A 16004-nucleotide genomic window follows, 5' to 3' on the forward strand; every position below is an offset into this window, starting at 1 on the left:
TACTTACTGAAAGAGTAAGACCGAGACGAATCTGAAATATATAGAAGTAGAAGAAAAAAGAAGAGGAGGAGGGAGGGGGAGGGGAGGGGGTGGGGGAGGAAGAGGGAAGAGAAAGAGAAGGAGGAGGAGAAGAAATAAGAAACAGAAGGAATAAGAAATACGTACATATCCCAATCCCATTTTGTGTAAATGTAAAACACACACACAAGAAACAGTACATGGTTTTCAGGAATACTTCCAAGTGAGAAATACTCTTCAGTCCATTACAGTGATTGACCAAGGGGAGAAGAGGGGAGACGAGTATGGGAATAAAAGGGAATAGACACATAAAACCAAAGTGGTACGAATGACCACAGGGAGCAGTAAGCCTTTGGATCTAGAGTATGAGTCGCTCAATAAGCATCTGAGGCCCAGAGGAAGAAAGAAGACAGGAAAACCAGGAGCCCTGCAAGAATGTAGATGGCTTGGCCATGGCCCGGGTGTGCAGAATTCCTGCCGCCGTGGCTGGTCAGGACCATGGAAAGCTGCTCTGTGCCCCGCCACACTTGATGCTCTACTGATTCCTCTACCGCTTTCCTCTTCTCTGTTTTCCCTCCCTCCAACTGACTCTCTTCTCTCCATTTTTCTTTCCAGTGTCTTCTCTGCCCCCTCTTCCTCGTGTTTTCTCTACCTCCCTTGCTTAGCTTTCCTCCCCTTTCTTCTTGCCAGAGCCTCAGCTCCCTGAGTGCTCCTATCCAATGGGGTTCCCACTTGCTCCCCTGGCTTCCTACCCACCCCCTTCCCTTCCACTCCCTTCCCTCTCAAACCTCCTGCCCTGGTCTGCTCTGCACCCTACCGTCCCCCACGCCCTGCTCTGCTCCATCCCCTCTGCACCCTGAACTAACTGATGTTAACCCTCTTCTCTCTTCCTCCTGGCTGGCAGGCCTGCAGGTTTGAGCTCTGTTTCTCTGTCACTTCCCACCTCATCTCTGCTTCACCCCATCGCCTTCCTCCATACCACACCCCTACCACCCTTCCTGTCCTGTGGGGCCCAGGCCAAGGCCGTGGCCCAGCCTTTGCAGACTGAATGCAGCCACCCTCTCCCCATCCTCGCTCCCCAACCTCGGGGACGGGGAGCGAGAGTAGGAAGAGGAGGAGGAGGAGGAGGCAGCGGCCCAGGGTAAGTGACCGCCCCTTGGCTGGGGACCAAGGAAGACAGAAGCCCAGCAGGGGATCTGCCAAGGGGGTAGGGAACCCCAGAGGCCACACTGCCTGAGAGGAAGCTAGAGAGAGAAAATTTCACCTAGGGGTCAGGCCACCAGGCCCTCCAACAGAGCCAACCCTGAGATTGGCCAACTAGGTCTGCCCAGTTCAAGCCCAAGCCGCTCGAGAGTTCCTCTGTGATTCGGGGGCTGGCAGAGGGAGTGAGAGCAGGAGAAAAGGAGACAGCTTGCCAGTCTTAACACAGGACGGTGCTCCTTTCCCACAGTCAAGCCCTGTCATGTCCCACGTAATCAAGACAAAGAGCTAGGCCTGACTATCCGGCCTGTCTCACCATGGTCCTTTCCAGAGAACACCCTCAGGCATTTCTAGCTGCCTTGACCTTTTAAACTCAGTCTCCCTAGAATACAAGCATTGCTGAAATTGCAATAAAATGAACACGACATAGAATTTACCACAGTAGCCCTATTTAAGCATATGGTTCAGTAGTGTCAGTATACGCACGTTGTTGTAGAATGTAAGCATTCTGGAAACAAGCAATTACGTGGCACTGTGTGTCAAGCACCGTTCTAAACGCTTCACCAATGTAAACTCATTTTATGGTTATAATCCTCAAAATAGCTCTGTGCAGTAGATACTGTAATTATCCTCATTTTATAAATGAGGAAACAGGTGCAGAGATATTAAATAATTTCCCCAAGGTCCCCTGGCTAGTAAGCAGGGAGTGAGGGGCAAAATGTGGTGTCCCCAGCGTGCAGGTGGCTGTGGTCTCATCCCAGCCCAACATGTCATTGCCAAGTCCCCATTCTACTGGGGATCATTGCTTTTGGTGTGGTTTGGGGGAGCTAGAGAGGAGAACCCCTGGGAGGCCCAGATGTTATGGAGTTCCCCTCAGACTGAACCTAGTCTGGTCTACAGGGTCCGTAATGGTGAAGTCCCCGCTGAACCGGGAGCTGGTTGCCACCTATGAGGTCACTCTCTCAGTGATTGACAATGCCAGTGACCTACCAGAGCGTTCTGTCAGCGTGCCAAACGGTAAGGCTCCCCCAGGCACCTGCCACAGGCTACTCTGAGCCCATCAGGGCAGGGGCAGCAGCTGGGAACACACACAGGCCTGACCCCAGGGAGGGGGCAGCAGGACCTGCTCTCCGCAGGGGCTGACAATTGTCAGGCTACACAAAGGGTATGAAGGGTGGCCACCACAGGGGGGCTCAGGGTGACCCCACGTCCCAGTTGTGAGAGCTCAATGGTGGGGGATCCAAAGCCCAGAACTGTGTGTGGTCTTGAACCCAAAGGCTCAGAGTGGAAAGGAGGCTTGATAGAGACTAGGTGGGCACTAAGAAATCGACCAGCCAACAGACTCTGGCCAGAGCCCCATCGTCAGAGTCAGTGAGGAGGGTGTGGTGGGCACATGTGACAGGAACCTCAGAACATATAGCCCAGAGGAAGGAAAGCGTGAGGAAACGTGAGTGTCCGTGGAGGCCAAGACACCAGTGTAGAGGGTGCAGGCACCAGAGCAGAGAGGGGCACCAGCCACCGCCCTGTCCACAGCCTGAGGCATGACCAGGAGGGGCTGCTGAAGGAGTGGATTTTGTGTGGGCAGAACAGGAAGCGGGAGGATGGAGTGATGGGGTGGCCTCAAGTCACCTCTGGCCTCGAGGGCACGGACAGCCGCTGGGATAGGGAGATAGGCCTGGCAGATATTGGCTGCTTATCCTTACAGGCCAGAGGCCCAAGTTTTCAGGAAGGAAGAGCAGACCCATTCACTGCCTACATGTTGTCTGCTCAGAGGGCAAGGCCCTGGGCGGGTTACCTCGAGGGGACACCTCAGACAAGAAGTAGAAGGACAGGGTCTTCGACTCTTAGACCATCACAGCCCTACCTCACTGGATGGGTTGGAAAACGGAGGCACAGTTAGGGCCGGGGTCCGCCGAGATCACTTAGCCAGTTGGTGGAACCCAAACTCCTTCCCCCATGGAAGAGCCAGCCACCAGACCAGGGGAAAGGGTCACGTGTCACCACACAAAGGCTGGGTAGAGCTTCAGGGAGTCCCAGGAGGGCAGTGAAAGGCCACAACCGTGTCTGGGCTTGACCGACACTTAGCAAGGCCAGGCCTAGCCACACTGATGTCCCTCATATCACCTTCACCCCTGCCTCTGCCCCAGCCAAGCTGACAGTTAACATCCTGGATGTCAATGACAACACGCCCCAGTTCAAGCCCTTCGGGATCACCTGCTACACAGAGCGGGTTCTGGAGGGGGCCACCCCAGGAACCACGCTCATCGCTGTGGCTGCTGTGGACCCGGACAAGGGCCTCAATGGGCTGATCACGTACACGCTGCTGGACCTGATGCCCCCAGGCTATGTCCGGCTGGAGGACTCCTCCGCAGGTAGGTGGGAAGTCTTCCAGAAGAGGGTTGGGGTACGTGCGCCTGCTCAGCCTCCACAGGGGACCCTGGCCCATTGTCGCCCTCCAGTGGGGGCCTCACCCTAGTCCCTCAGTGGGCTGGGCCAGTTCCAGTATGGCCAGCATTACCATCACTCCCAGATGCCCCAACTATAGGAAAGGAGAGTACCTAGTCCCAGGTGGTGTAGAGGCCCCCTCTGAGGTCTGCTGGACCCATTGGATACTCCACCAGTGCCTCTGCCACCTGGGCTTCCACTAGGAGTCTCACTTGGGGAGCGAGAAGGCCAAGAGAAGAAGTTCTCAGAGGAGGTCCTGGGCTAGTCGGTACCCATCCCTTCGACTTGTGAAAAGCTTTCTCACCCCTCCCGTGAGGGGAACAGCCGGATACTAGTTGCCGTGAGGCCTCTGGCCTGCCTGCCCCTAGTTGGTGCTGCTGGGCCACCTCCTTCTTCCAGGGACCACCCCTGGCCCTCAGAGTTCCAGATCCTTCTCTTTATACTTTGGAGAGCTTCCGTGAGTGAGGAGCGGCCACACGGGCAGTGGGTACCTCTCTTTCTTAGGGAAAGTCATTGCTAACCAGACAGTGGACTATGAGGAAGTGCAGTGGCTCAACTTCACCGTGAGGGCCTCGGACAATGGGTCTCCGCCCCGTGCCGCTGAGATCCCCGTCTACCTGGAGATCGTGGACATCAATGACAACAACCCCGTATTTGACCAGTCTTCCTACCAGGTGGGCAGCCGGGCAGCAGGTTGGGTCAGGACCCGTGCCCAGGTCTTGGGCCCTTTGGGCAGCTTCCACTCCCACACGGCCGTCCTCTGCGTCCCGCCGGTATGACCGCCCCATGAGCGGCTCGGTGCCCCAGACTGTGTACCTGGTGAGTTCTCAGGGCAGGGGCATAGACACTAGGCCTGACCCGGGCCTGCTCTCTCTCCCTGTCTGCTGGGCTCCAGGAAGCAGTCTTCGAGGATGTGCCCGTGGGCACGGTCATCCTGACTGTCACCGCCACAGATGCCGACTCGGGCAACTTTGCCCTCATTGAGTACAGCCTCGGGGATGGAGAGGGCAAGTTTGCCATCAACCCTACCACGGTAAGCAGGCACACCGGGCGCTGGGAAGAGCCCGGGCAGAGGCTGAGAAGCCGCCACAAATACCACGTCATCCCAGTTTCTGGGTCCTGCCATCGGGACGTCTGTGGTCTCAGAGGCTTTTTCACCAAGTCAGCAGGCCCGGCACAAGTCCCAGACATCCGGCAGACTGTGGCCCTTCTGTCCCTGTGGCCATAGTCTTTTGAAACTAGCCTTTGTGGGACAAAAAAAAATTCTGAGCTGTGTCCCCACCAGACTAGAAAACTTGACTCGAGTCCAGGAGACTGCTTTTAGAAACCATTAAAAGAGAGGTAGAGGAAGCTCTGCAGAAAGTGGGCACAGCGTTTGAGCTCCTACTGTATACATGGCCCTGTATCAGTGTTGGGTGGGGGTGGAGGAAGGGAAGACGCCTCCCATGGGTGCCTCCCCTATGCTGTGGGAGAGCAGAAACTCAAGAGAAAAGATGGGTGATGATTTAAATGACTGTGACTTGGTTCAAAGCTGGTATTTTAGCGCAGGGAGAGACCACTGCAGCCTGGGGGTGGCTGGTCAGGCAGGACCTTCCCCAGGGACAGGGCCAGAACTGGACTTTCCCTCCTACTGACTCTCGCGGCCCAGACCCCCCTGCGCTCGGCCCGGTCAGCCAGATTCTATGCTCTGTGCGAATATCAGTCATGCTCCCGGCTTGGCACTGTGAACAGAAAAGATTTACAGAGGACTGCTCTATACCGGGCCAGGTAGCCAGCTCCAGCGCGGCCCGTCCATCCCATCTCCAGGTGGAGCGGAGTCGTGGGGCCCGCAGAGCCACTAGAACCCAAGCTCCGTGGGGACGGGGGCTGTTGTCTCTTCCGTTCAGTGCCACATCTCCAGTGCCTAGAACAATGTCTGGTGTAGACTTAGTGCTCAGTAACTACCAGTCGGATTGATGAAGGAACTGATTCCATCACCCTGCCCCCCGCAGGGTGACATCTATGTGCTGTCTCCTCTGGACCGGGAGAAGAAGGATCACTATATTCTGACAGCCTTGGCCAAAGACAACCCCGGGGATATAGCCAGCAACCGTCGAGAAAATTCGGTGCAGGTAAGGGCCACTGGGCCGGACCAGGGATTCTAAGGACTGGAATTGTGGAGGCACCAGGCAAAACCCTTATTTTAGAGGACCTGCAGGGTGGGAGCAGGGCCTCCTGGGCCCTTGGAGACGTGGTGGCCGCAGCCGACAGCAGGAGCTTAGTTGGGTGAGCCAAAAAGGAGGTTGCTTAGGGAGATGGGGACTTTCCAAGAGAACTTGGAAGACAGTGTTTAAACACACCCTGCGAAGACAGTGTTTAAACACACCCCAGTGTAACCCAAGCCTGGGGCTCCACATGTCCCACCCCCACAGTGTCCCCCGAAACAAATAGCCCAGCAACCAAACGTCATTGTGACACAATTATCTTTATGTCTCTTAAAGAACTTTAATGGGGCATCCAGCCCCGTTCCCATTCCAGCTCTAGCTTCAACACAGTACGCAGTTCTGCCATTTCTCCCCACCATAGCCTAAGCCTCCAAGGAGAACTCTCCTGGAGGGTGGGGGCTGGTGAGCAGTTGTGGGGGGCAGGAGTACTCACACACTGGGATCCTGTCCCTGTCACACTGTTGCGCTGGGAAGAGCACGGCACTGGGAGTCAGAGGATGAGCGCACCAGCGGAGCCCTGTGCATGTGGCCTGTAACCTCTCTGAGCCTCGGGCCTCGCCGTCCACTCTGCAGGGGGTGGGAGGCAGCGGCAGCCAATATGACACCTCCGGCCCCAGGCAGTGGTGTCAGGGCGACGGGGAGTTGGAAGGTGGTTTGTGCACATGGCAGAGTTCTTAAAATCACTGCTGTGAGCGGCTCTCAGGGGACACAGGTCAGGCAGAGCCTCAGCAGTCAGGGGAGAGACAGCCTCTGGCCTGGGGTGTCCAGGGGGCCCGCCCTGGGTGTGTGGGGTCAGCCAAGGGAGCCCGTCCCAAGCCGGATTCCCAAGCCGGACAAGAGGGAACTTTGGGGAGTGGAGGACTCCCAAACCCGCATGACGATCGAGAGAGCAGATGCAGGGGTCACGGTGAGAAGGAGCAAAGGACGGAGTGGGAGGGGGTGGGGCGGGCTCCCTGCCTCAGGACGTGGACACCGACACGTGGTCACCACAGGCCTAGCTGCACAGCGGTTCCTGAAGCCAGGCGCTGTGCATCATGGGTGGGCCTGAGAGAGGAGATACTACTGTCCCCAGTGTACAGCTCAGGAGGAGGCTTGGGGAGAGGGGGATTGTACAAATTGAGGTCGGACTCCAGTAGCAGGCACCGTCTGCCCTGGCTTGCTCCCGTGTGACTGGATCACCTGGAGCAGCCCCTCTGTATGCTCCTGACCTTTGACCCCACATCCCCCCTCTGCCAACAGGTGGTGATCCAGGTGCTGGATGTCAATGACTGCCGCCCACAGTTCTCCAAGCCCCAGTTCAGCACAAGTGTGTACGAGAACGAGCCAGCAGGCACCTCGGTTATCACCATGATGGCCACTGACCAGGACGAGGGCCCCAATGGGGAGCTGGCCTACTCACTCGAGGGCCCTGGCGTGGGTAAGTAGCCCACTCCCCACCCGTGATGCCTTGCTCGTGGGAGGAGCGGGTGGTCATGTGCGCAGCCCCAGGCCAGGAGGAGGAGAAGGAGGAGGGACAGGAAGGAGGAACGTCTCAGCCAGAGCCGGACCTGGTGGCTCTCTCGTCCTGCCTGCCAGAGGCCTTCCACGTGGACATGGACTCAGGTCTGGTGACGACGAAGCGGCCACTGCAGTCCTACGAGAGGTTCAACCTGACGGTGGTGGCCACGGATGGGGGAGAGCCCCCACTCTGGGGCACCACCATGCTCCTGGTGGAGGTCATCGACGTCAATGACAACCGCCCCATCTTTGTGCGCCCGCCGAACGGCACCGTCCTCCACATCAGAGAGGTACCGCTGGCCTCGGGCCCCCTGCCCACCACCAGCTCCCTCCCGCAGTCACTCCTGGAAGAGTGAAAGGCCCCCACTGGGAAGCTGGGGGAACTGAGGCCAGCAAGCGTCAGTGTCACACAGAGCAGTCCTGAAGAGTGGGGAGTAGTGTGAGCTATGCCAGCACGAGGCCCTGGGCCCAAGTCTGACTGTTGCTACTGTGACCTTGAGAAAGAGACTTCTCAGAGTGGTTTCTCATCCGCAAAACAGGACTCAGAGTAGTAGATGCCCTCGCTCTTGCTCTTAGATGTCTGCCAAGAAAGGCAGCCTCCCCGGACACCCACTTCCCCCATATTTGTGTCTCAAAATAACACACATGTTCCTTCCGTCTGTCTGCTGTTCCTGCTGATACCAGGCCTAGGAATTGGGGTTGGGCATCCAAATAAGAAACAAGGGGGAAGTGACTGACTCTAGAATTCCCCAATCTTTCTTTCATCCTTTGTTCTAAATTGCCTCGTGAAGGCAGGGGGCACTCTTTTATTCCCTGCCCCGTCCCTCCTTCCTCTCAGCACCCCGGCCCCATCTGCTCAGTGCTGTTCTACTCAGGGGATCTCCCACTTGTTCTCCATTCCCTGAACTTCAGCATGCCTCCGCCTCTCAGAACATCAACATCAGGCCCTTGTCACCCTGCCCCCTCTTTGAGGCCCCACAGGAGACATATCTCCCAGGGCCGAGCACTGGGAAACGACGCTGTGCCCATACCTGTTGAGTTGCTTTTTCCAGTGCCCACGGCAGTGAGGGAGTGGTCGTCTTTGTGCGGCCCACTGAGGAGCTCAGAGCAGCCCACCCTGCAAGGACTCAGTGACCCTGCAGGGACTCAGTGACCCTGCAGGAACTCAGTGCACAGACCTTGTCCCCCACCCCTCACTTTCAATTTTCCTGCCAACCTTTTCTTATTCTTTACCCCCCCCTTTTTTTTTTAACTTGTTCTCTCTTGTTATAATGTATACACTTACAGACTTTTGTAAGTGACCTCAAATCTTTTGTGGAAGAAGGCAAGATATAAATTAATAATAATCTAGTTCTTTTCCACAATAGAGGCCCCATTTGCTACGTTTTTCCCTTCAAGACACTGTATTTGGAAAGATTCGTGTCTCCCAAGCAACCAGCAGGTGTTAAGTAATGTTCCCTGTCATCGCATTGCCATTAATTAGATGTAACTGCCACTTGGGAGTTTCTGATTGTCCCGATCCGTGAGATCCGGAGAACCAGGCCGAGCTGATAATTTTTCAAGTAAATCCAAGAAATGTGCTTTTTCCTTGTGCCCTGTGCAGCCTTATTATGGGTCAGTATATTATAACCATCAGATCTCTTGACATCTTAGATTCAAAGGAATCAGGAACCTGGGGCCCAGAGAGGTAGCATGCATGTCCCAAGTCACACGGTGAATTCGTAACAGACTAGAACACTGCTGTTGTCTCTAAACACCATGTCATTCTACCTGCCTGTCCCTCACTTTCAGGTACCCGATTAGGTAGATGGTGTTGTCTGGGGATTCCTAGTGCTCCTGTGATTAGGGTTAACGGAGCAAGACAGACCCAGGCACAGAGGGGTAGCTGTGGTCTCTGCCTTTGGATTCTCCCTCTGCCTTCCAGTGGGATCCAAAGGATGGGGGAAGCCCCTAGAAGGGCAATAACCCTGAGTGTGTGCGAAGCATGGTGGATGGAGACCAGGCAGGACCACTGACAGGCAGTGGAGTGGGGGTGGGGAGAAGGGATGTTCTAGCAGGTGCTTGAAACTCCAGGAGAGTCCAGCGAAGTGGGCAGACGTTTCCTAAGCCTGCTGGAAAGTGGCAAGGACCTTGTGCTGAGTGAGGAGAAAGAACAAGAGCACCCGCGGGGCCTGGGAGCTGGAATTCTCTCGGATGCCCCAGGAGCCTCCCTGCCAAACCCTCCCACCCCCCACTGCAGGAGATCCCGCTGCGCTCCAATGTATATGAGGTCTATGCCACAGACAAGGACGAGGGCCTCAATGGGGCCGTGCGCTACAGCTTCCTGAAGACAGCCGGCAACCGGGACTGGGAATACTTCACCATTGACCCCATCAGCGGCCTCATCCAGACAGCTCAGCGCCTGGACAGGGAGAAACAGGCCCTGTACAGCGTAAGGCGCGGGGCCCAGGGGAGGGGCGGGGCTGAGGGCAGGGCTCTCCTCCTGGTACAGGGCTGCCCTCTCCCCACCTAGAATAGAATGCCCACCTGGGTGGTGAGCTGTCTCCCTGGGGGGGGGGGAGGTGTGATGACCCCCCTCAGACTGTGTTCCTCTGTCCCCCAGCTCATCCTGGTAGCCAGTGACCTGGGTCAGCCAGTGCCGTACGAGACCATGCAGCCGCTGCAGGTGGCCCTGGAGGACATTGATGACAACGAACCTCTCTTTGTGAGGCCTCCAGTGAGCTGACCCCCCCCATCCCGCACCCCGCACCCGCCACCCACACAGAGACTCCCCTGCCTGCAGGCACACAGGCTCCCACTCTCCCATGCACACTGTACCGCGCACGTGTGGTCACACACAGAAACTCTGCATGTACCTCACAGGACAAGTGTTTATTGAGCAGCTGCTACTTCACGGTACTACTTGCCAGTGAGGAGAGCAAACAGGCAAGACTCGTGCAGCGGGATCTCTCCTGATTGCACACCCAAGAGCAAGCATGCAGGAAACCCAATATTCGGTTTGCTTCACAGAGCTGGGGCTGAGCCCCTCCCGCTGACTCAGACTGTGCAACTTGGTGGGGGGTTTTCTTGTGTGCACGTGGGATGTGAGGTTCCCCAGAGACCGTGTGAGTGCGGGAGTGTGTGTGCGTGCACACATATATGAGCTTGCCCTGTTGTTCAAACATCAGCTCAAGTGTTGGTCTGCCTCACGGAACAGGCCAGGCCCCGCCCATACTTCCTTGAGGTTCCAGAAGTTCTGCTCACCCCAAGTGACCTTGGCTTTCTGTGACCTCCCCCCTTCCCCCTGCAGAAAGGCAGTCCCCAGTACCAGTTGCTGACCGTGCCCGAGCACTCCCCACGTGGCACCCTCGTGGGCAACGTGACAGGCGCCGTGGATGCAGACGAGGGTCCCAATGCCATCGTGTACTACTTCATTGCAGGTGGGGCTTGTCGGGCTCTGCCCTATGGACCCTGGAGCTGGAGATGTGCCCACCAAGCCCCACCCCAGCCCCAGCCCCTCACCCTGTGCTGTGGCCCTGCCTCCAGCTGGCAACGAAGAGAAGAACTTCCATCTCCGGCCAGACGGGCGCCTGCTGGTGCTGCGGGACCTGGACCGTGAGCGGGAAGCTGTCTTCTCCTTCATCGTGAAGGCCTCAAGCAACCGCAGCTGGACACCACCACGGGGGCCCTCCCCGGCCCTCGACCTGGTCAGTGACCTCACCTTGCAGGAGGTGCGCGTCGTGCTAGAAGACATCAACGACCAGCCCCCGTGCTTCACCAAGGCCGAGTACACCGCAGGTGCCAGGGCGGGGCCTGGGTCTGGGCTGCGGGGCTGCCCCTGCCCTGCCACTTACACCCGCCCACCCCTGTCCCACAGGAGTGGCCACCGATGCCAAGGTGGGCTCAGAGTTGATCCAGGTGCTGGCCCTGGATGCAGACATTGGCAACAACAGCCTGGTCTTCTACAGCATCCTGGCCATCCACTACTTCCGGGCCCTCGCCAACGACTCTGAGGACGTGGGCCAGGTCTTCACCATGGGTAGGAGCCTCCACCCAAGACTTCTGTCACTGCATGGACTGTAGTCTGGAGGAGATGGGGTCTGTGTGGGCACCACAGGGTATGAGTGGCTGGCCAGCCAGCCATGTGCCTTCTGTTCACCTCGCACCTAACCATCATGCAGCCAGCCCCTTGTTAATCCTTTCCTCCATCTACCTTCCCAGTCTCTGATCCAGTTCACCACCTCTCCACCCACTTTCTCCTTCCTTCCTTCTCTACATCTTCTTATCCACCCATCCATCCACCCACCCATGTGTCAGTCTGCCCCCCCGTGCATCTGTCCATCCTTCCTCTCACTCATCCATCTGTCCATCCATCTACCCATCTGTCCACTCATCCATCCACCTTACCATCCTCCTCTCCATACGTCCACCTGTCTTCCCTTTGGTGCACCTCTTCCTCCCTTGGGTCAAGCATTGTGCTAAGCCCTGGGGAGCACCTATGTACCTGAATGTATGGTGCTGACTTGTGCATTTGCCTGTGTGGACAGCTGAGCCTCTTGGATTAGGTCCAAGAGGTGTCCTGGTGGTTGTCCCATGACCTTCCTTCTAGATTTCACCCCTTCCCCACTCCTGCCTACAGGAGTCAGTCTAGACTCCTTCATCTGACTGCCTTTCAAGGTTCCTGTCTTCCAGTTCCCCTTCCTGTTTCCATAGCCCCCCATCACCTAGAAGGACCCTGTGTCCACCAAAGCTGACCACCTCACCACTCCTTCAGCTCCCTCCAGGGCCTTTGCCCTTTGTCTTCACCTCCTAAAATACCACCTTGACCTTCACCTCTGCCTTCAGATACGCTCCCCCTAGCCATCCTCTGAAGCCTAATTCCCATGCCAACTCCTCCAGTCACACAACCAGACACCAGCCCTTTGTCCTTTGATCTAGCACTGCTCTTAGTTTAGTAAATTAAGGCAGAGAGGATACATAGCTTGCTAAAAGTAACACAGCTAGAATGTGGCAGATCTTGAACCCAGGTCTATGGTCTTCTGAGAGAAGACTGCTGCACCACCTCTGGTCATCTCTCTAGTATGGCTGTGGAATTCAGAAGTTGCATGTATTTGGGAGAAACAGTGCAGGGCTCAGACATGTTCTCTGGTCCCCCAGAGTCTCAAACTTATCCTTAGGTCAGTGCAGCCCACAGCTGTGTGTGAGCTTGCAGGGTTAAAGTAGAAACTTAGAAATCCCTAGAAGAACCAGTTCTGGCAGCACTGGCAGCCTTCTCTGAGGAGAACAATCAGCCATGCCCAGGCCACCACCACTGCTCCCTCAGATGAACACTCACACTCACCTGACCCCAGGCCTTGGTCATCTCTGTGCTCTCCCCGGCCCTGTGGGCACTTGCGGCCCGAGACACTTCTTCCCCTCGTGTCCAGATGCCTCTGGCTCTCGCTCCCCCACAGGGGACTCACAGGGGCTGGGTGGCCCCTGAGCTGCACCTGTCTGTGGCCTCTTCCCGCAGGCAGTGTGGACGGCATCCTGCGCACCTTCGACCTCTTCATGGCCTACAGCCCCGGCTACTTTGTGGTGGACATCGTGGCCCGGGACCTGGCAGGCCACAATGACACAGCCATCATCGGCATCTACATCCTGAGAGATGACCAGCGGGTCAAGATCGTCATTAATGAGATCCCCGACCGCGTGCGTGGCTTTGAGGAGGAGTTCATCCGCCTGCTCTCCAACATCACTGGTGCCATTGTCAACACAGACGACGTGCAGGTGACCCATGGAGCCGCCCTGGGTCTACTGGTGAGGGGAGGAGGACGAGACCTCAGGGACAGGGCATCGAGGAGAGACCAGGGATCTGAAAGGGAGTCTCTGGCCCTTAATATCCTCACCTGTAAAATGGGGCTGATAGCACCCAGCCCCATGCAATGAAGTGACCGGCACCACGTGTGGTCCTCGGTGAGCACTCGGCAGTGATGGGTTTATTGGCAGGGCAGGCCAGGAGGGCCTCCCCATCCCTTCCCCTCCCCCTCCCACAGCCCACGATGCCCTTTCTCGCCTAGTTCCATGTGGACAAGAAGGGTCGGGTGAACTTCGCACAGACAGAGCTGCTCATCCACGTGGTGAACCGTGATACCAACCGCATCCTGGACGTGGACCGGTGGGTGGGGTCTGGGCTCAGACCGTCTGCCCACCTCCCTGCTCTGGAGCTGGGGAGGGGACCCCCCAAAGGAGGCAGATCATACCATCAGGCCAGCTGTGTGGGGGCTCGCCTCAAGAGGTGGGCAGGGCTGGCAGAGAATAGTTTGGGGGTATCCTCCACCCCTCAGAGCCTGACTCCCCCCATCTATAAAATGGGAGGAGGACACGGCCCGTGAGGCGCAAGCAGGATCCTGGGTGGGGGGGGGAACTCTGTAAGGCAAGGAGCTCTGCCAGCGGCTGCGGTTTGATCTTGCAAGGTGTGGTGGGGGCGGGGAGTCGGGAGGCAAGAGCGCAGACCTTTCTGCGTGGCCCCGGCTCTGAAGGACTGGCTGAGGGAAGCTGAGGCACCCACCCCTCACACAGGGTGATCCAGATGATTGACGAGAACAAGGAGCAGCTACGGAATCTCTTCCGGAACTACAACGTCCTGGACGTGCAGCCCGCCATCTCCGTCCGCCTACCCGACGACATGTCTGCCCTGCAGGTAGTCCACTGGCATCCGGCCCCGCCACCCCTCTGCCCTCGACGCACTCACCCACTCATGCCTGGCCCCGTTCCCCCAGATGGCGATCATCGTCTTGGCCATTCTCCTCTTCTTGGCGGCCATGCTCTTCATCCTCATGAACTGGTACTACAGGACCGTGTGAGTGCCCCCCTCCCACCTCCCTGTTCCTGGGACGGTCACAGAGGCCACCAGGGAGATGCCAGCCCTGTCCAGCCTCCTCCACTAGCCCCTCTTCTGTCTGCTTCCCTCCAGACACAAGAGGAAGCTCAAAGCCATTGTGGCTGGATCAGCAGGTGAGCAAGGGCTGTGATGGGGGGTAGGGGGCGGCTAAGAGGGTAGGGGGGCCCTGAGGGGCCTAGAGTGCCTGCCTAGGCCTCACAAGGTTGGCTGGGCTCCCCCGGCCCAGCAGGGTGCACCCTTTCCCTCCATGCCCCAGCACTTCTCCCTACAGGGAACCGCGGTTTCATTGACATCATGGACATGCCCAACACCAACAAGTATTCCTTTGATGGGTAAGAGGGGGTCCCTGAGCCTTCAGGGCATCCTTTGGGGAGGCCACCCAGGACCCTAGTGGAGTAAGATCTCTATGACCCCTTAAGCTCCAAGGGACAAGACTAGCTAAAACTTGGGATGGGGGTGCCCCCTAGTGGGCCAGTCACCCTTGCTGAGCTGGGATCCACACCCTAATTGGGCTCCCAGTGCCAGGGAACTGGTGGCCTCTGGACCAAAGCTGATCCAGACTGACACATCATCCTGGTTCTTGTAGGATCCTGGTGTGGGAGGGTACACCCCCGAGGACCACAGGCAAGGGGCCTACTTCTCATGGCCCTGATCCACTAGTCCTGGATTGGCCAGGGAAAAGGGTAGGGTTAGCGGTAAAGCTACGAGGGCATCTATGCACTCGGGCTGTCCCTCCTCATTCCACATACCCCCCCGCCATGTGCAGAGCCAACCCCGTGTGGCTGGATCCTTTCTGCCGGAACCTAGAGCTGGCTGCCCAGGCTGAGCATGAGGACGACCTGCCAGAGAACCTGAGTGAGATTGCAGACCTGTGGAACAGCCCTACCCGCACCCATGTGAGCCGGGGCCAGAGCTGGGGCAGGGCAGTGGTGGGGGCAGGGGCACGATTATGAGGGATGGGATGGAGGTAAAGCAGGTGTTTGTCACTGCTTGCCAAGGAGCTGGGTTCTGGGGGGCACGGGGGGCCATATCCATTGCCCTGTGTGTGTATATAGTCTAGCTGGGCTCCAGCTCGTGTTCTCTCCCTAGGGAACATTTGGGCGTGAACCCGCGGCAGTGAAGCCTGATGACGACCGGTACCTGCGGGCAGCCATCCAAGAGTATGACAACATCGCCAAGCTGGGCCAGATCATCCGGGAGGGGCCCATCAAGGTGAGTCCGTGCAGGCTACTGCACCACAAGCCCACACAGCCCTTCACCCAGACCTCTGGCGGCGCTGGGACCAGCTCCAGAGGATAGAGGGATGGGGGAGGATCCTGGGAAACAACTTTTTCCACCTCTAGGCTCGGCTAGATCTGCCCTCTACTGAGCGAGAATGACAGCACAGAAAGGGGGGCCCAGGCATGGGGCTGATGGGGAACTGCTCTAGCCTGCAACAGCCCACACGGGTTCCAGCTGGTCGCTCTCACCAGTCTCTGCTCCCAATCCTCTACCCTTAGATCAGCTGCCTGTGCACCTGACTACTAGCACCTTCCATCACTCTCATCAGGGTTACAGGAGTGAGGCCTGTGGCAGGTGGGGGGATGGGGAGGCCTTGGTTGGGGGTTAACCCTCTCCCTCCCCCAGGGCTCGCTGCTCAAGGTGGTCCTGGAGGATTACCTGCGGCTCAAAAAGCTCTTTGCACAGCGGATGGTGCAAAAAGCCTCCTCCTGCCACTCCTCCATCTCTGAGGTAGCCGGGCCGGCCCGGAACTGTGTGCTGTGCCCCAGCGCTGGGGG

General features: G+C 57.6%; 1 protein-coding gene across 10 annotated transcripts in view; it reads left to right on the plus strand.

The window, feature by feature from the left end:
- CDH23 (cadherin related 23) overlaps nucleotides 1-16004 on the plus strand; it is a 397771-nt gene that overhangs the window by 379858 nt on the left and 1909 nt on the right. For 5 of the 10 annotated variants that reach the window (XM_032312918.1, XM_032312919.1, XM_032312920.1 and 2 more), the window contains 20 exons: nucleotides 2119-2235; nucleotides 3366-3590; nucleotides 4168-4337; nucleotides 4559-4696; nucleotides 5655-5774; nucleotides 7107-7284; nucleotides 7443-7654; nucleotides 9604-9795; nucleotides 9967-10080; nucleotides 10654-10783; nucleotides 10890-11141; nucleotides 11221-11382; nucleotides 12856-13112; nucleotides 13403-13500; nucleotides 13905-14025; nucleotides 14105-14184; nucleotides 14299-14339; nucleotides 14453-14558; nucleotides 14993-15122; nucleotides 15316-15438. In XM_032312918.1, the coding sequence (XP_032168809.1) occupies nucleotides 2119-2235; nucleotides 3366-3590; nucleotides 4168-4337; nucleotides 4559-4696; nucleotides 5655-5774; nucleotides 7107-7284; nucleotides 7443-7654; nucleotides 9604-9795; nucleotides 9967-10080; nucleotides 10654-10783; nucleotides 10890-11141; nucleotides 11221-11382; nucleotides 12856-13112; nucleotides 13403-13500; nucleotides 13905-14025; nucleotides 14105-14184; nucleotides 14299-14339; nucleotides 14453-14558; nucleotides 14993-15122; nucleotides 15316-15438 (2966 nt within the window). Of the gene's footprint in view, nucleotides 1-633; nucleotides 2236-3365; nucleotides 3591-4167; nucleotides 4338-4558; nucleotides 4697-5654; nucleotides 5775-7106; nucleotides 7285-7442; nucleotides 7655-9603; nucleotides 9796-9966; nucleotides 10081-10653; nucleotides 10784-10889; nucleotides 11142-11220; nucleotides 11383-12855; nucleotides 13113-13402; nucleotides 13501-13904; nucleotides 14026-14104; nucleotides 14185-14298; nucleotides 14340-14452; nucleotides 14559-14992; nucleotides 15123-15315; nucleotides 15439-15852; nucleotides 15958-16004 lie in introns of those variants that run through there. The other 5 variants (XM_032312926.1, XM_032312925.1, XM_032312916.1 and 2 more) reach the window with 5 other exon arrangements.

Source organism: Mustela erminea, chromosome 14, assembly GCF_009829155.1.
Source record: "Mustela erminea isolate mMusErm1 chromosome 14, mMusErm1.Pri, whole genome shotgun sequence".
Taxonomy (NCBI): Eukaryota; Metazoa; Chordata; class Mammalia; order Carnivora; family Mustelidae; genus Mustela; species Mustela erminea.